Source organism: Podarcis tiliguerta (genome assembly GCF_965153285.1).
Source record: "Podarcis tiliguerta genome assembly, chromosome: 10".
Lineage (NCBI taxonomy): Eukaryota > Metazoa > Chordata > Lepidosauria > Squamata > Lacertidae > Podarcis > Podarcis tiliguerta.
Window position 1 is genome coordinate 35047113 of NC_139543.1, and position 20510 is coordinate 35067622.

Sequence of the window (20510 nt, forward strand, 5' to 3'; positions counted from 1 at the left end):
GGATTATGTAGAATGCAAAGACTGCTACTGTACTACAAGCTTATGAATAAGGTTTACCAAGAAAGAACAACTTTAGTTCCTTGGGTGATCAAGCCAAGTATAGAAGTTAAATAAACATGGGCTTGAAGTGCTGCATCCTTCGTTCCAAATGATGAGAGCACTGCGCTGGAAGGAAGCAACTCTGAGAGAACTGTGGCAATGTAATCACAGACATTACTAGCAAAGCTGTCAAATTATAAGAGAAATGCTTTAACGGCAATTCAGTAACCAGCTTAGATCCTTCACTTGTAGTATAATACACAGCATGCCTGGAATGAACATGATGTCGTAAGATGACAGAAGAGCAAATTCACATAATGAGATTTTGCATTTATAATCAGACAAAAATCCAAGATATGTAGAACATACATTAGGGCAGGATATGGTCCTTTGAATGTTATTCTCAATGCTCGTACCAGCAGCAACCGTCATCTGAAAAAGTGTGCAACAGAGAGTCCACTGAATTGAAAGGATTTGCTTTAAAAACAACACACACACATATAAATAATGCGACAGAAACATCAGTGTATTTTCATTTCCACTCAACTGCAACAGTTAACCTTACTGCAAAGCGTGTCTTAAAATCTCACATTGCAAATTAAAAATTATTGTAGATTAGCATAGTAAGAACATATTGCTGATTGTAGAGCAAACAGGTTATTACAGTATTGATTGAAAAACGCCAGAAAACCATTACTTGTATGCAATATGCTTATAGTTTAGTTCTGATGACTTTAGAGTAAACAGAATGTGGGGTTTACTGTTCAAGGTCATGATCCCGCAGAGGAGTTCTCCTGCACAAGGCCAACTGCAACAAATGGGAGTTGTGCAAGAACACCGCAAAGTCATTATGTCGGTCCCATTCATTTTTAACAGGGCATGCACAAGAAAACATCTGCCTGGATTGTACCCCATATCCAGGGCCCTATCTGCACTATACATTTAAAGGGTCCTCAAACCACTTGAAGCAGTCATGACTTCCCCCAGAGAATCCTGGGAGCTTTAGCTTGTTAGGGTCTCCTAACAAAGCTCAGCACCCTTATTTCCCTCACAGAGCTACAATTCACAGAGGTCTCTGGGAAGAGGAAGTGACTGATAAACTACTTTGAGAACTGTAGGTCTGTGAGGGGAAGAGAGCGCACCCTCAAAAAACTATAACTCCCAGAATTCTTTGGGCAGGAAGTCACAGCTGATTAAAGTGGTATGCTGCTGCTTTAAATGCACTGCATAGTACAGATGGGGCCCAAATCAATGTGTGTTGCTATCAACATTCAAGACTATTCTGCGCACAGTACTTGCTGACAACTCACACACTTAAGAGCATTATGAATCTTGAAGTCACACAAACACATCATGCCAAAATTTGTTATGCAACCAATTTTATTGGCTGAGCCAAGCCTTGCAGACGTTGAAATATATACAAATGATTTATATTTTTTTGCACTTTTTAGACATATTCATGAAAGGAATAAAATTTATAACACAATAATAATTATGCTTTCTCTACTTTACAAGATAAAATGCTTTTTTATTTGATGCAAACATTAAATTTTCATAACCTGGAACAAGTAGCTTTTGTCCACACATGTTTTAAAATGCTCTTTCTTTTTTATGTTACTGCTAAACTGTCTGGCAGGAATTTACAATGCATTGGTGAAATTATTTCTTGCTGCTTGCAAAGGTTTAGAAATTTAGATCACGATCCAAGGGACTCTGTACAAATCTTAATTCCACCTCACTCCCGAGAGTTTTAGTCTCATAAGGCACATTCAAACTGCCCTTTAAACTCACTTGAGTTCAAACAAAACAGTCAGGATTTGGCACAATGAATATTTACAAAAAAGTGGGGTGCGGCAGTAGCACTATCAGCTCTTTCCTTTTCAAAATTCGCAAAACTGATTTTTCACGTTTAAAGAGAAACACTCAGGGGGAAAATGTTACCCTGTGTTTACAGTGTGTATGTGTGCTTCTGGAGAATGGCTATACAGACTGTGACAGGACACCTGAGGAAGTATTCAACAAAGTTTTAGAGTAGACCTACAAAGAAATTATTGGACCTAACTTAGTCACATTAATGAATTTCAGTGGGTCTACTCAGTTGCAAACCGCTCATAAGATTTAATCATTGAGCCACACATATCAAGCCTCCTCAGTGGAGGCTGCTCTAGAGTAAACCATTTTAGACTTCTAGCCCAAATGCCCTTTGACTAACAAGCTTAAAGTGTACAGATAACATGCAGGTCTAACAATATCAATATTCTTTTGTTGTTGTTGTTGATTTACCTTTTCAAGGTAAGAAATATAAGCTTTGTTCCGAAAATCTGCCTAAAAATAAACCCTATATACTCATCAATATTATAGATAGGGATGAAATGTGGGGTGGAGGAGGGGCAGAGAGCTAAATTCAATATTATTTAGGAATGGACACTATTAAGTTCAGTTTGCTGGGAAAGTGAAGCACAATGTCACCACTTTACAAACTAAGCTCACATTAAACATGCAGGAGAATTCTTAAAAACTGGAAAGTCACCGAAGTTTTATAAGAACCATTGAAAAAGCAGACGGTAAACTGCTTTCCCAAAACTGTATGTTCACAATGAAAATATGTCATAATTGTAGCATGCCGTGGCCCCATCTGCACAATTAAAGCAGTACCATACCACTTGTCATGGAAACTGCTGTTTCTTTAGGACGCTGAGAAGTTGCTAGAAGATTCCTATTCCTCTCTGCAATTCCCAGAGTGGTTTAGCAATAGATCCCTCTTCCCAGGGAACTCTGGGAATTGTAGCTGGGAGTGGGGGGGGGGTAGAGATCTCCTAACAAGTCTCAGCATCCTTGATAAACTACAGTTCTGAAGATTCTTAGGGAGGAGCCATTATTGCTCAGAGTGGTCTGAAAGCACTTTAAATGTATACATCCATGTTTATAAAAGGGAGAGAGTGAGTATCTGTCGCAGTAAACAGCAGCGGCCTTACCACGCTACGTGCAGAACAGCAGCCAGGATTCCAGATCTTGATCCTCTGTAGCCAGCCAGCCAGATCCATTGAACATACTCAGCTGCCATAGCACAAACAATCATTTGCTCTACGTCAGCTAAAGCAGCCCTCTGGACTTGGCAAGTGGGACAGATGTGCCCAGCTCTGCTCAACTTGCCCTTCGACCCCCTTACACTAAGCAGTGATTGTTGGCTTTCAGGGCTCTACAGGGCATACGAGCGGCTGTTACTTTGGACCCCCTCCCCTCCCCCGTCTAGGCACCAAAAAAGATGGCTGGCAATCCTTGGCTGAAGGCAGATGTTGCATCAGTGCTGCAGAAGTGAGGTCACAGAGCTAATGCCAAGGGGTTATTGTGCCCTCAGCAACTGCATCACACCTGATTCTATTATTCTTTGCATGAGAAAAATGGCAGAGTCATAACTTTCACTTTAACATTTCTAGAGCTCCTTCCAAGAATACTGAAAATATGTCTTTTGTATATTCACTAGTGCATACATTTCATTTGTGTCACAATTTACTTTGAGGTCTGCCCCCCCCCCAAGCAAATAAAGTAGGTCCTATCATTAATGATTTTGATAATACTGCATTAGTTTTACCCACTTATTAATGTCATTTTGTTCAGGATCCAACTAGTGCTTTAACTGATTCAGAAGGTATATCCATGTCTAGGCCCTTATTCTCCATAGCAAAGTCCATTGGGTATGATTCAATGACTCTGTCTGTGTTCAACACCACACACTGAGAGCATATTACTTCTTTCAAAGAACCCTGGTAACTGTAGTTTACTCCTCACAGAGCTACAATCTCCAGCACCATTTTTAAAACTACAGTTCCCAAGATTTGGGGGGGGGGGGAGTCATGTGATAATAGGTGATTTAAATGAGTTTTAAATGTATGCTGTGCACACAGCCTGTGACCTAGAAGGCATCACAGCTGTACTTGTTAAAAACCAGAAGAGTAAACTACACATGTTATCAACCTTGACTTTGAATCCTTCAGATTCTTTTTCATGGCTTTTTAAACCAACAACAACCAGAGAATGCTGAATCCAGATCAGGAACTTGGCACAAGAAGAAAAGACTTAATTTTTTGCCTCATGGCAGTTCCCCGCCCCCCCCCCCTTCTCCAAGCTACAATTTGCTTCAAATAGCAGCTTCAGGAAAGAGGATCATTTTCATCTACAGATCTCTGTATCGTGGTTCAGATCCAGACCAGGTCTTTCTGATCATTTAAAAAAAAGAAGAAAAAAAATTCCAAGCACAGAATTCAAAGACATGGTTAATTTTGCATCTAAAGGTAAAGGGACCCCTGACCATTAGGTCCAGTCGTGACTGACTCTGGGGTTGTGGAGCTCATCTTGCTTTATTGGCCAAGGGAGCCGGTGTACAGCTTCCGGGTCATGTGGCCAGCATGACTAAGCCGCTTCTGGCGAACCAGAGCAGCGCACGGAAACGCCGTTTACCTTCCCACCGGAGCAGTACCTATTTATCTACTTGCACTTTGAGGTGCTTTCAAACTGCTAGGTTGGCAGGAGCAGGGACTGAGCAACGGGAGCTCACCCCAACACGGGGATTCGAACCGCTGACCTTCTGATCGGCAAGTCCTAGGCTCTGTAGTTTAACCCACAGCGCCACTCGCGTCCCTAATTTTGCATCTAGTTTGAACCTAAAGATCCTATGGATGTATCTGATGCTCTCATATGCATTTGAGCATCATATCTAATTCTTCAGCCTCTGTGATCCTAATAGCCTGATCCTGTTCATGTTTACTAGAAAATAATTCTGGAGGTACTCAGATATTAGCATGCTAAGGAGCACAAATTGAGTCTCTCTCTCTCTTTTTTAAAAAAGTATGCAGATAGTTTCCCCAGTGAAAATCATATAAATGACATATTTCTAGAGCTCCTTTAACTAGAATAAAAAATAAGCATAGTACTTGAAGATTCATTTTATATGTTCCTTGCACAATGCTCAGAATGACCCTTCATTTGGTGAATGAAGTGATTTATACGGCCCACTCTCTTCAGGTCCATCAAAGTTGCCTTTGTGACTGTCACCTTATCTGTAACAGTCAGCTTGTTCTATGTAGACATTGATCTTTTGTTGTTAAGAGTACTGAATCAAACAGCCTGCTTTTATTTCTGTCGCCTTTTAAAAAGATAAACCACTGATTGATTTGCCTGTTGGCTTTGCCCCTATCATCCTTAGCCAGCCAATTTTGCCTTATAGCATCATTCTGAAACCATTTACCTGGGAAGCTTACCACCAAAACCAGTCAGAACACTGTCTAGTAGGCTGTTGTCAAGATTTCATGTTAGAGTCTTTCTACATGGGTCAATCAATGTGCACCTCCCTCCAGAATATTTTAGGCCAGGCTTCCTCAACCTCGGCCCTCCAGATGTTTTGAGACTACAATTCCCATCATCCCTGACCACTGGTCCTGCTAACCAGGGATCATGGGAGTTGTAGGCCAAAAACATCTGGAGGGCCGAGGTTGAGGAAGCCTGTTTTAGGCATTCTACCATCATATACATTTATGTGTGGTAATCTTCTGTCCTCTGACTCCACAGTCCTCAACCATTTAAAGGTCTCCTACATCCTCAAAAGATTCCACCCTTTCTGCTCCACATTCTTAGAACTACTTCTAAGAACCCCTGTCTGATTCCAAACCTCTTACTTAGTGCCCACAGATGCCGGTGTGCCTGCCAGTATCGTCTAAGGTGACTATGAAATGTCTCAAGTCAATGTCCCTTCAGAAATCCACAATACACAAGGTAATGTTTGCCCTTCTTGTTCACTTCCTGTTTGCACTTCCTCAGCCTCTCCAACATTGAACATGCCTGCTTAAGCATACCCATATTTCATACCCATATGTCACCACTGGACACCCTCCTTCCTTTCCATTCCAAACAGAGGAGAGGTGCAAAGAGCTTATCTCAGAGAGTGAACACAGGAGTGCTGATGGATGCAGCAGCTAGACTGGTGACTGGGAGTGGCTGCCAAGATCATATAACACCGGACCTGAAAGATCTTCATTGGCTCCCAGTATGTTTCCGAGCACATTTCAAAGTGTTGGTGCTGACCTTTAAAGCTCTAAATGGCCTCAGTCCAGTATACCTGAAGGAGCATCTCCACCCCATTGTGCAGCCTGGACACTGAGGTCCAGCGCCAAGGGCCTTCTGGTGGTTCCCTTGCTGCAAGGTTACAGGGAATCAGGCAGAGGCCCTTCTCAGTAGTGGTGCCTGCCCTATGGAACGCCCTCCCAGCAGACGTCAAGGCAATAAGCAACTATTTTACTTTTAAAAGACAACTGAATGTGACCCTGTTTAGGGAAGTTTTAAATGTTTGATGCTGTATTGTTTTTAATATTTGGTTGGAAGCCGCCCTGAGTGGCTGGGGAAACCCAGCCAGATGGGCAGGGTATAAATAATAAATTATTAGATTATTATTATTATGTCGATCCTTTTTTTACTCATCAATGGGGCAGCTGATGGGGGGAGGCATGCCTGCATCATCTTGCACTCTTCTTTCTCTTTCCCTCTCTCCTTCATCCTATCCCTCTCCCTTTCCAGTTTGGTGGTCCCTGTGTTATACTAGAACCCCACAGTAGCCACTTTGTGATTGGCACCGCCCAGCACTCTCTTAACATTCAAATGTGCCCAATGGCTTTAAAAGGTTGGTGACCCATATCTCATTCCCTTCAAATCACAGAATTGTAGAGTTGGAAGGGATGCCAAGGGCCATCTAGTCCAACCCCCTGCAATGCAGGAATAATTCCCTCCTCTTCACTCACCTTTTCCATGAAGATTTGGGTAGAAAACCCAAGTTGCCCCACCCTACTGTAACTCTGCCAAAGCACATGCATCTGAAACAGCTACACATACTTGCCCAGTTTAACCCGGCTTCTCCTTAGCTCTCCTTCCACCATTGCTTCTCCTATGCTAATCCTTATCTTATTCTCCAAATATATTTATGAGACACCCACCGTCCTTACAGCTTGGCTGCAACAGCTTTTTCCCCTCCTGCCATTTCCCCTGGTGGTAGAAAACATGCATAAGGTAAAGGTAAAGGGACCCCTGACTGTTAGGTCCAGTCGTGGACGACTCTGGGGTTGTGATGCTCATCTCACTTTATTGGCCAAGGGAGCCGGCGTACAGCTTCCGGGTCATGTGGCCAGCATGACTAAGCCGCTTCTGGTGAACCAGAGCAATGCATGGAAATGCCATTTACTTTCCCGCCGGAGCAGTACCTATTTATCTACTTGCACTCTGACGTGCTTTCGAAGTGCTAGGTTGGCAGGAGCAGGGACCAAGCAACGGGAGCTCACCCCGTCACAGGGATTCAAACCGCCAACCTTCTGATCGGCAAGCCCTAGGCTCTTTGGTTTAGACCACAGCGCCACCCGCGTCCCAGAAAACATGCATAGAATACTGTAAAACAAGCAAATGCATGCAAGCATCTTGGTTTGCACCGCATATTCTGATCACAAAAAATTAAGTTTCCCAGTTCCTTTTTATCCACATAAATATCCTCCCTGCTACTCTCTCCCATCTGATCTGTCCTGTGTCCCTATATGGTTTCTTACAACAGAAACATGGAAAACTTTAGTGTCTGTCATCCCCTACTTTCAAAATCACAAGGCTTCGAATCAGTACTTAGTCAGAGGTAAGAACGTGATACAAGATTGATGCTTATGATTCAGAGGAAGACTTTTCTTGGAGACCTCCCAAGAAACTATCCACGCTTATGCCCACATAAAAACTGATCTACAAAAAGACTGACTGCATTAATTAGGCAATACTACATATATTTCCATATTGGGATGGGGGGGGGGGCAAAACAGAGCTTGGCGTTCATAGCCATGAGTCTCTGACAAAAGCTGCCTTGAAAAGAATAAGAAAAACTGCAACTTTTAATAAAGTTGCGACAGAGCATTCTGTCCTTTGAAGTGTTAGCTTGATGGCTATACAGAGAGGGACTCATAAAATGATGGCAGAAAACATGTGGTAATTAACTTGACATGCACAAGGTCATATCCAACACTGCTGCTCAGCTAGCGCAGCAGACATCAACTTGCACATAGGAATTTTTCCTCTTCTGCTGCTTCCCATACACCTCAAAATTTGGAGGACCCTTCAGAGCCAATTTTGAATGAGTGTGGGGAAGTTGGACTCCACAAATATAGTATTAGATACAACCTACAGCCTCCCTCTCTCCCCCACTCCCTGTTCAATAAGTCATTTTTGTGGCATATCCCCAACAAATATCTATCCAACCATTTAGCGGAGATCAAAGTCTGCATTCCCCACTTGTAGGCAACAGACGGCTAGACTTAGCTTACGCATTATAGGATAGTAGCCCTAATATAAAAATACTGAACCAATGTTTCACTCCCAAAAAAGAAAAGTAAAAACAGAGCCGAACAAAAAGACATTTGCTTTAAGACAATGTCTAGTTCTGCAACTTTGACAGGCAGTAGCCCTATTCACAAATTACTTGTGTGCATTCTGAAGCAAATAATAACTTCTAACGGTCATAGACTGAGGTATGCTTCAAAATTCACAATCACAAATTGTTAATTCTGTGTTGGATTGTCTTCCAATGACTAATAATCAGAATGCTGCTCCTAAAATAAAGTTATTTACCCATACAAAAATGGATTGAAATTTACAATAAGCTAAACAGTAATATAGTCAAAATGAACAGCCCAAATACATGTGATAGATAGATAGACAGATAGATAGATACAGATCTGCTTTCAATGCCACCATCAAAAACTTTCCTTTACTACATCCCTCAGAAATGCTGTGATTCAGGTACATAGCATGTAGGTGGGGAGCTTTCTTCCCTTTTCCTTCTCGTCACAAAAGAAGGTTAGAAACAACAACAAAATGTCAAAACACTGGAATAACTCGCTACTCAAATGTCAACGACCAAGCAAGAATGTTGATACTGTCACACACACAAAAAGGTGTCAAAGGAACAAATACGCAAGAACAAAAATTGATAAAATCTAAGCACATATCAATACCACCTCCATCAACAGCTTCAAAAGTCAACCAGTGACAGCACCACTCATGCCTACCCACAACACAGAGCCATCCCTGTCTCTTCAGCGTAAGTCACCACAGCCCACCATCTCCCATTAATAACCCCAAAGATTCCCTATTATAAGAACAGGGAGACTTAAGAATAGGAATGTTTCTAGCCTAGATCCACTTCTGGTTCATCTAAGTCTTCATTCCAGCCTTCCAGATCCCTAACACCACGCCCTGATCCTTATACAGCAATGTTTCCTGACTCTGCCTGTATCATAAAACAAGTCAAGCTGTTGGTCCAGGCACTGGGGGGGCCTGTGTCTATTCTTCTTCTATCCTGTATTCCTGCATCTTCATACAGTCGTACCTTGGCACTCGTACGTTTTGGCTCTCAAACATCGCAAACCTGGAAGTCAGTGTTCTGGTTTGCAAATATTCTTTGGAACTCGAATGTCTGGCATGGCTTCAGTGGCTTCCGATTGGCTGCAGGAGCTTCCTGCAGCCAATTGGAAGCCGTGCCTTGGTTTCTGAACATTTTGGAAGTTGAAAGGACTTCCAGAGCGGATTCCGTTCGGCTTCCAAGGTATGACTATTTCAAATCACAAAGCCGTTTTGCATTTCAACCACGTTGCGTGGCTATTCCTGCCCCCTCCCACAGAATGGAATAAAGAAAGACACCGAATTTAGGTTAATGGGCCACAACTTTTTTGATTACAGGTAAGAGCGGTATTGGCTTTAGGCATTGGCCCTATCAGACTAACCGGTATAACTGGGAAGGGTTAAGCACCAACAGGGGGAGCCCCCGAGATGCACATCCCTAGGTGCTCCCCGAGGGGTTACCGCTCGGGAGCGCGCTTTAGGCCCTAGCCTCCATAGGTTTCGGACGAGGCGACGTCCCCCGGAGTCCTTTAATGAACTACCCTTCAGCATTTGGGGGAGGTGATGGCGTTCCTCCCCCCCCCATCTCTTTTGCATAATAATACCCCTGCCAATGCCTAACCGCCAAAACCAAGGTGTTGTGACGTTTTGCTACGAGGTAGGCGAAAAAACCAAGTGGCTTCCAAAATATAGCCAATTAGCCAAATGGAAAAACTCCTACCAGGCCCCTTGCGGCAACCAGCCGAAGCCCATAGCAAAGTCCAAATGACAACCTAGAGGGCGGGAGGGAGGGAAACCGCAGCTGCTGAAAGGAAAAGAAAGGGGCGAGAATGGGCTGCCCCAACCTTAAATGCCCCTTACAAGTCCCGCCCCCGCCGCCAGCCAATTGGCTGGCGCGGTGAACAATGAATACTAATGATCCCGGGATTCCCTTGGTCCCGCGGGGCTGCAGCCAGCCCCACAAGGGTGTGAATGGGGCGCGAGCCCGCAACCCCCCCCCCCGGATGTCGGGAGTGGCATTTTGATGATGTATACAGACACAAATTTATTTTGAACCTACATTGGAACTCGGGGTTTCTAGCAAATTCCCTGAAATTCAGGTAACTAAGGTGCAGGCCAATATCCCCCACTATATACGATAATGTTGAATAAAAATCTCAAATGTCATACCCTTGTGGTTCCATGTGTGGACAAACAAGTAACATTTGATTAATGAAGCATACAGGCCTGTTAACTCTTCTGCTTAAACTCTTCTGCTACCAGATAGGCTTCTCTGTGATAGTTGGAGAAACCCCACTTGCCACCTGAGGGAGGTCCTAGAATTTGGCACTATTTGTAATGCCTTGTGTGCTCTTGTCGTCTACTAGTTATAGATTTGGAACTTCTGTCTCCTACTGATTGTACATGATCCTATAAAACCCCACAAAAAACCCCACCACTCACAAATAACAGCCCTCAAGCATCAAACATTTTGATGCCTATGAAGTATCACAACAATCCTTACTTACGAAAGGCATTTGTATTTGTCAAACATGAAGTTAGTTGGAAATAAGTTACAGAAGGGATTCATGCTATCAATCATGGTTACTTGTTTCTTGACAGCCGACACAATTTCCCCAGTATAATTTTGCATCTTGTTGCACAGATATTGCTGTGGGAGAAGGGGGAGGTGTGGGAGGGAAGGAAGCTAGGGAGATGTGCAAAGAGAAATATAAATTTAAAATGGGGGAGAAAGGAGAGGGGTCGGATAAGAGAGTTCTGTCAACTTTAGCAAAAGCAGAGACAGCACAAAACCTTTACAAGAGACCGTGATAGCCACCAACTTGGATGACTTTAAAAGAGAGAATAAGACATATTTGTGAAGGATTATCCATGGCTACTACCCACAATTGCTATGTTCTATCTCCAATGGTGGAGGCGTTTTGCCTTTGACTGCTGGTTGCTGGGACAGATGCAGTTACACCTTGTCTCTGCGTGGAGGTTTCCCATGAGCATCTGGTTGGCTGCTGTGGAAACAGGGGCCTGGGTTAGATGGGTCCGTGGCCTGATCAAGCAGGTCTTTTCTTACATTCTTTCATTCTTATCGTTCATGGAGAAAACAGGTTGATGCGAGGCTAGGACACAAACAACTTTGATCGAAGGACTGGGCAGAAAGCAGAAGTAGTGAGGGAAAGGGAGACAATGCAGAACCCTTATAACAGGGGTCTGCAACCCGCAGCTCTGGAGCCGCATGTGGCTCTTTTACACCTTTGCCACGGCTCCGGGGCGGATACTAGCGAGGGGAGGAGGCACATTGTGCGCCCCGACACTCCCCACTGTGGCGGGCGCTGTACTGGCTGTGACGTTGCATGGGGGCAGTGCGTGCGTTAGTCACGCACCGTCCCGACGTCACCTTCCCGCCCACCCGCCCGCTGCATTGTAAGGGGCATGTACACTGGTCACTGCATTGAAAGGGGGCATGTACGCTGGTCACTGTTTTGAAGGGGAGTGAAGAACACACACACACAAAAAGGTAACTTGTTAATTTAACGTCTATTTCTATGAGGAGGAGTAATTCTGAGGGGTCAAACAAAGAAATAATAAAAAAGTGACAAAAAAGTTATTTTTATAATGACGAGTTTTGCGGCTCCCAGTTTTTTTTTCTTCGGAAACGGGTCCAAGTGGCTCTTTTTGTCTTAAAGGTTGCAGACCCCTGCCTTATAAGATCTCAGGATCCTTTGATTCTAGGCTACATCTTCTCCCTCTGCTTAACCCAGAAGACCTGGCTTCTTTCCGCTTCATAAAAAAACAGGAAGTTCACCTCATCACAGGCACTAGGTGCTAAATGCGATCTGGAGGACTCTTCAAATTGGACAGAACAAGGAAGCAGTAAAAGTATGGAAGGTATGGCAGTGGAAGGAGCAGGAAATAAGAGGGAGGAAAGAGGGCGGAAGGCCTTGCAGGACCAGACTTGGGAGCAATTCTTTCTTTGCCATTTCAGATCCATCACAATGAAACTGGAAACATCATAACATGATGCGAGTGATCTTTACACAGGAAAGTATATTTGATCACTCACTAATGCACTCTTTAAGCAGCTTAATTTGCTCTGGTTTAGCATTTTCTTAACAGAGGGACACCACCAGACTGTCAAACAACCCCACAAATGACTGGATTAATTTGTAAATATGGAGATCAGAAAGGAAAATCAAAGAAAGGATAACCCCACCTGCTGGTAGCTGTGTTCACACACTGCCCATCTAATGAGCCAATGCATGGTATTCTGAGAAAAATAAGGTTTCTTTCCACCAGCTGTTAGTTCAACTAGTGACACAGGAGCCACAGATGAGGCTTTCAGGGAATGATGCAGTTTCCCAATAAACACACACACACACATTTGGAGAAGAAAGAAATGGATGCTGATTTTTCACTACTGCTGCTTCACATTATTGAGTTTGCGAAGGTGGCAGCAGCGGCAGCAAAGCTGCTGCTTTTATTTTATTATTTTATTATCTCATAAAATCTATACAGTATACCACTTGATTGTATTTTTTATATTAAAAGAAACCCTCAATGATTAAAAAGTTTAACGCAGCCTTTGCTAATATGGTGCCTCCCAGATGTCTTGGACTACAACTCCCATCAGTGCCAACCAGCACAGCCATGTTGGCTGGGCTTGATGGGAGCAGCAGTCCAAAGGAGATAACCAGGTAAGTGAAGGCCAGGTTAACTACACCTATTGAGAACAAGCTGATGGGAGGCAGCAGCAGCAGCTTCCTGTCCAAAATCAAAGTGTGGGAAGACACTACATGCCAGCTCTTCTCTAGCTGTCTCCTCATTGGTTTTTGGAAGTGAAAAGAGTCTGATGATGGAAGGGAACCTCTGCCTGCTATCACATCCTTCATTAAGGTGGTCAGGTGCAATGGAAGGAAGATATTCTGAAGCTTTAACACTTGGGTAGAAGAATGGAATTTCAATTGATATAACCTGCATGACATTCTTTTTTTTAAAAAAGAGACCCCTTCCTTTTATCCAAGCATATATAAAGAAGTGTGGGTTTCCCCCCCCTCTCTTGTACATTCCCAAAAAAGGTAGTAGGCTTTCTGGCACTCTGCTTCAATGAATCATTGTCTTGATAAATTAGAGTGTTCAAGGGGCTTTATCAAAGGTGTTGAGTTTTGATGGGGAGCACACAACCAGCTCTCTCTGTGTTACGGGGGCTTTTATCTTTTTTGCAACTGCAGTTCCTTCACACAGCATAAGCATCTTTTCAGAAACTCAGAGGAAACTTCAAAAGGTGTTGCAGTGCAGCACAGGAAGGGGGTGGGGGTTATATTGTACCATAAAAAGACACCGTATGCCCTGAAATCTTTCAATTTCCTGAAATAGATTAAGAAAAAGTCACAAGGGTCAACAAGGTAGAGCCCCATGGCTCAATGATTGGTCCTGCTGACTAGAAAGGAGGGGTCAAAAAAAGGTGGCATGCTCTAAAAAACAATCCATTAACCAAGAATGAAAAATCATTTTAGGCTTAAACTCTAAGCATAGAATCACAGAAAAGAGTTGGAGGGTTGGAAGGGACCCCTAGGGTCATCTAGTCCAACCCCGTGCAATGCAGGAATCTCAACTAAAGCATCCATGACAGATGGCCATCCAACCTCTGCTTATAAACTTCCAAGGAAGGAAAGTCCACAACCTCTCATGAGAGTCCATTCCACTGTTGAAACAGCTCTTACTGTCATAAAGTTCTTCCTGATGTTTAGCCGGAATCTCCATTCTTGTAACTTGAATCCACTGTAAGTTCATAGGGAGTCAGCCCTACTGAAGACTGTGAAACTTAAAAGGTAAAGGTAAAGGGACCCTGACCATTAGGTCCAGTCGTGGCCGACTCTGGGGTTGCAGCGCTCATCTCGCTTTACTGGCCGAGAGAGCTGGAGTACAGCTTCTGGGTCATGTGGCCAGCAAGACTAAGCTGCTTCTGGCGAACCAGAGCTGCACACGGAAATGCAGTTTACTTTCCCGCCGGAGGGGTACGTATTTATCTACTTGCACTTTGACGTGCTTTCGAAGTGCTAGGTTGGCAGGAGCAGGGACCGAGCTCACCCCGTCGCGGGGATTCGAACCACCGACTTTCTGATCTGCAAGCCCTAAGGCTCAGTGGTTCAACCCACAGCGCCACCTGCGTCCCTACATCTTACATCTGAGTAAATAGGCATAGGATTGTGCTGTCATAAAAACATAGATGTAAGAACAGAAGAAGAGCTCTGCTGGACCAGACCAAGGGACTATTTAATCTAATTCCCACATTGGCCAAGCAGCTGCCAAGGGAAGCCCATATGCAGAACCTGAATGCAACAACACCCTCCCCACTTGTGATTATCAGGAAATGGCATCCACCATTGGATGGTAGCCATTTATTTTGAGAAAGAAAGAGGTTCATTTCCAGCAGCCCTTTCCTAGTCCTGTGCTGCCAGCCACAGCAGAGCTCTGTGGAAGGAGAAGCCAGCAGACCAGCCAAGTCTCAGAGGGGTACTTGCCTGGAGGCAGAGTCCATATACAAGGTCCAGTCCAGTCCTAAGGTCAAGAGTATCTCAGTTCACATAGTCAGATGATCTGGGGGTAAAGAAAGCCAAGGGTCCAAGGTCGCAAGAAGCAGCAAGGTCTGCTCAGGAACGACAACAAATATTGTTCCCAGCAACTGATTGAGGCTGAAAACCCTGCTTAAGAAAGCTGGAGCCAGCTGGTTCTCATCAGCAGCAAGAAGGCTGATCAGCAGCAGGTGGAGACAATTTGCCTTCTGCTCCTTCAGGCTGCTGCTCAGGAGGTGAAGCCGACTCCTGGCCCATGACAAGCCCATTTACTCAGATAAGAGAGCTCCTTCTTACATACTTCCATTTGGAGAGCTCGCTATTTATACCTGCCCTCCATTTCCTGTCCCTTAACCCGTTGATTATTCATCTCTCCTCTTTTTCCATAACTGCCAAGCTTACTCAGCAGTCTTTGGTGAGGGACTTGATCAAAAGCTTTTTTGAAAACCTAAGTACATAATGTCTTCCACATCAACTCCAGCCGTATGCTTATCGGCACTCTCAAACTGCCAATTGTTTTCTTTTTAAAAAAACAACAACGCATTTGCTAAAGTCTTGCCAATGAGTAGTTGTTCTGCTTAAAATGGATGCTGGGAACAAATTGGCAGAAAAGACTCAGTAAGTTACATTTCCAATTCCAAGCAGAAGATCTACTGTCTTTGATTTACTGTTAACCGAAGTCTGAACCTCGTTCTGACTTTGGCTTTGGCTTTTCTTCAGTGTGAAATACATGTATTTATGCAAAGGAAATTAAAATTGTGCACTTCTGACTTTTTAATTTTTTTCTGCAACAATCTGCAGTGAATAAATGAATGAATATTTATCAAACTTCAGGGCTTTTCCATTCCTAAATATGCTTTAAGTATTTACATTTTTAAATGATCTTTCTCTATGCATTGTCTGCCCATGTACTCAGTTAACATTGCCCTGTCAATAAATTGCCACCAGAGTTTGCAAGACCATTTTTAGAGCAGATTTCAGTAGCAGAACTCCAGACTGTTAACACTATTTCTAATTGTACAGAACTACTGGCAAGCTGCTTAAACCCACTGTGGCTATAATAAAAGGAAACAGATTGAGGGTGTAATATTTAACAACAATTCATCCAGTCACTCTTTATTTTTTGAAGTAATTTATATATTTGAAATCAATTAGATTGTCAAAGGCCAAACCACTAATGAATGTAATTTAATACTTTGTTACTAAGGCACAAATAAACAATCGCATGGGAATTTCCAATTGGGAAATCTTCCTATTTCCTTTTTTCTCAAACTGAAAGAATAAATGAATATATCAATTTGCTAACCTGTGAGTTGTCCCGTATATATTTTCCATATAACAAGCAAAGCAGGACATAACTCCATAAAATGAAGAAGTATTACAAAATATCCTTAGTCATCAAATTCTAGCATAGCCTCCTTTTCTAACTTTAACTGCTAGCTTAGCAACGTTCTGCACAACTTTCACGTTTTCTGTATCATTGCTACTTATTAGTCATCACTTATAAAGATTTAGATTTGTAAGTGAAATGGGGGGGGGGGACCCTGTCTCTGGACTGCATCACTGCATGATGCAATATTCTCCCAATATTCTTTCTGAAAACCTAGAGGGTCGTTACTATATAGTATAGACAGCACTGAGTTTGATGGGCCTGTTGGACTCAATATCAGGCAGCTTCCCATGCCCCTATGCAATATCTAATTTTCTCTATTTATGGGGGTGGGGAGCGTATGGAAGAGAATTCAATCAGGTGAGTCCCCACCTGAAATCTGGCTGCAATCTCTAATTCTTGTTTGTGAAAACCAAGTCCAAGTGAAGCTGGAAAGGCCACTTCTGGCTGCAGCCACCATCTAAGGCTTACAGGACAATCCTATGCATATCTATTCAGGAATGATTCATCGGTGGGAATTTCCCACTGATTAAAAAATGCAGTCTTAAGCAGCAAAGCTGGATCCAGGAGGATCTCCAATCTGCTTCTTCTTGGAAGAGTTTAACCCTATCACAAAATAAGCCAGTCAACAGTTCTTGCATAGCCTGAGCCAGGGATGAGGCAACAACAGCTCCCTTGAAGCTCTCTGGTAAGCTTCTGTCCTTGACTGACCAGCTGTCAGATTCCTACCCGTGAGTTTTTGTAGAACTGGGGAAACGGGCACATCCATGGGGACATTTGTTCCAGAATGTGGGTAAATAGAATACTGCCATAAATGGGACAGTCGTGGAATTCCCCCTTCCTTTTGATATAGTGTGGTCCAGCTTGCTAGACCTTTGCCTCTTCCTCTTGCCTAGTCCATTCATGGAGAGATATGGCCTTCACAGTCTGCTTCCTGTGCCACGTTAGGCTGCATCCTGCACTCCTAGAGGACCAGAAGCAGCAGTACACTGGAAGTTGAGTATGACCAGTCAATGGAAGCCACTTATTGGATGTTTTATTTCCAAGGTGAATATCTAAAGTCCCCCCCCCCCAATTTTTTTAATCATCATCAACATGTTCATCACCAGTTTCCTTCCCCCCCTTAAGAGCAGAACTAACGGAAATAATTTTATCATAACTTTTTTATTTTTTTAAATTGTAGAATCCTTTAAAATCGGAAGACTATGGGCAGTTCAGGCTTTAATCATTGTGGTTAAGACAACCTTTTTAATAGAATCACAGAATTGTAGTGTGGGAAAGGACCGCTAGGATCATCTAGTTCAACCCCCTGCAATGTAATAATTTTCTTTTTCTTTTTGCCCAACGTGAGGCTCGAACCCACAACCTTGAGATCATGAGTCTCATGCCCTACGGCCTGAGCTATTATATAGTTCTGCATAGGAATGCATTTAGTGGCTGCTATGGCATGCAATTCGTGAGTGAGGCATTTAAAGCACAATCTCAAATTAAGTCCTTGCCCTTTGTTTATGTGGGGCTTCATCTTCTCTGACATACGTCTCTGACCACAGCAAAACCTCTTGCCACAGCAATGTCTTGGATAGTCACATTATATACAGCTCAGAGTTTATGTAAAGGTTATATTATATTTTAAACAACAATGCAATAACATGAGTGAAAGGTGAGCACTCCAGGAAGAGTGCCAATGCGAAATATTGATTCAATGAAGTTCTTTCAAAATACAAGATGCAAGGGCAACTCAACCACTTTGGTACCAGGGCAAGAGGTTTTGAGCTCTCTACAGCAATCTATTTTCCAGTTTTCTGCTTTTTCCTTCCCTTTTCACTCTTTTCTTTTCTTATGGCTCAATCTAATAAAGTGTTGAATAGTGAATACTCCAAGATTTGCTATCCTATCCTATCCTATCCTATCCTATCCTATCCTATCCTATCCCAAACTACCAGCGATAGATTACAATATAACCTTAATATGCTTCACAATAGTCCTGCAAAATAAGGCAGGCAAAGAGATGGTGATGTCTGGCAAGCTTAATGGCTGAGCAGACATTTGAATCTGAGCCCCTAAGTACACTCTCCACTGCAATTAATAAATAATAGTAATAACAATACTACTACTAATAATAGGATTTCTATATTGCCCTTTATCAAAAGATCCCAGGGCAGTGTACAACATTAAAAACATATTTTACAGAGCATAATAATAATAATATAAAAAGCATGACACTAGATTCCATAGGGATGTTTATGCACATGCTGAAACGTCTTTTAAATAATTAGCTGGATTAATCAAGATGTTATGCAGCGTCAGCCATAATAGGACCTTAAGTACTGTATATTATTCACAAAATCTGCATCGGGGTTAGAGAAGTCCAGATAAGGACCACTTACATGTGGTGTTCTTTTCTACAATGCTACACCCATGTTGCACATGTTGTATACATTATATGTGAGGGGTGGTAAGGGGACCTGGCTTTCTCTCTCTCAAATTCATGAAGCAACTCAACTATAACAGCTATGTTTCATATGACAATTTGCTGTGGGTAACCTCGTTCAGCCCAAGGGCCACATTTCCTTATGGGCATCATTCTGGGGGCCACATGCCAGTGGTGGGATGGGCCAATAGTGCACAGAACAATGACAGGATTCCTCCATTGGTACAACAGGCTACATTCTAGCCGTGCAAAGGTCAGAGGTTTCTACAAACACCACACCCCTCTACATCCTACTTTCCAAGCAAGCAAAAGGCAAGATCACAATTCAAGGAAGCATTCCAGCTCAGCAAAAGCAGTCAAAGAGCGGGTGGCAGTAATCCAGAGAGCATCCCGAAGGCTGCAAAGGACTGAATTTGGCCCCCAGATCTGAAGTTCCCCCTCACGGCCAGGTCCCCAAAATTTCTAATCAGTGAAACTAGAAGATACCTCACCTCCCAAATATCATATACAGATTACAGACGCTTCAGGTTGTGCATTTTTGGGTTGCACACTGCGCCAAACCTGGAAGTACCGCAACGGATTACTTCCAGGTTTTGGTGCTCACACATGCACAGAAGCGCCAAATTGCGACCCACGCATGCGCAGTGCTGCGGGTTGCAAACGCTGCGGGTTGCGAATGTGCCTCCTGCATGGATCATGTTCGCAACCCGAGCGTCCACTGTATAACCAACCTTAAACTCTCAAAACAGCGAAGGGCTTTCACTCTGGCCCATTGTCAGGCCCTCCCCTCAGCCATTCAGGAAGGCCGTTATAGGAAAACACCATACAAGGAGAGGAAATGCCCAGGAAACAATGGAACATGCCTTTTCCTATTGCCAGTACTATGTAGACCTACGAGCCAGGTTTATCCTGCCTATCCTGCACAAATTCCCAGGACGTACAGAACAACTCAACATCTCCCTACTACTACAGGATGAAAACCCAGATGTTACACCCTCAGTGGCTAGATTTTGCACTGCCATGATGGATATTCACCAAAGGATGGTTTGTACTACAAACCAGTCCTAAGCAGAAGGTCCATAAAGCAAGACCGTTACTCCCCCAAGCTCCACCCCTTATAGTTTTTTCAACTTTGTGTTCTCTAGTTCTTATCTGTTTTAATTATCAGTTCTTATTCATCTGTGTTTAATCTCGGACCCTATTCACATGTTTTATCCTATGCTTGTTTCTTTGTTCTTATTTGCTTTAGCAATTACCTGTTTAAATCCCAACTGCTACTTTATTCATATGTTTCTCTTATGCTGGTCTGTGACTGTAAAAAGAGTTTATTCACTGTATTCTGAACAACTGCAGAGATCTAACCACAACCCTGTGCCCAGCATCAAGTAGCTATTTTCCACAGTTCGCGATTTTGAGCACATTAAGAAGGAAGGGTTAATTTTCCTTGGGGAGAAGCAACATGTACAAATAAAAAGCCAAGCCCAAATGTGGCTGCTTCATATACACCCCCATACAGCTGCTACGCAGTGCCCACTCTCCCATCTGTCCCAAGCTGTATACCAAATTGGAATTGTCATGATCGTTCTATTATTATCTTCCTGGCTGTGGAATCGTGCCCTCCTTGCATCCGTGGTGCTGGAAGCTCCCTTTGTGACTTCAGCCAGGGGAGATA

General features: G+C 43.2%; 1 protein-coding gene and 1 long non-coding RNA gene across 11 annotated transcripts in view; one reads left to right on the plus strand and one right to left on the minus strand.

Annotated features, from left to right (window-relative positions):
* Window positions 1-20510, minus strand: part of PPFIA2 (PTPRF interacting protein alpha 2) — a 272209-nt gene that overhangs the window by 129169 nt on the left and 122530 nt on the right. For 8 of the 10 annotated variants that reach the window (XM_083400930.1, XM_083400933.1, XM_083400929.1 and 5 more), the window contains one exon: window positions 409-471. In XM_083400930.1, coding sequence (XP_083257056.1) covers window positions 409-471 — 63 coding nt within the window. Of the gene's footprint in view, window positions 1-408; window positions 472-3014; window positions 3352-20510 lie in introns of those variants that run through there. The other 2 variants (XM_083400926.1, XM_083400935.1) reach the window with 2 other exon arrangements.
* On the plus strand, window positions 5714-12962 carry LOC310658546. The gene is made up of 3 exons (XR_014502365.1): window positions 5714-5808; window positions 12178-12333; window positions 12431-12962. It is a non-coding gene; the product is annotated as an uncharacterized lncRNA (long non-coding RNA).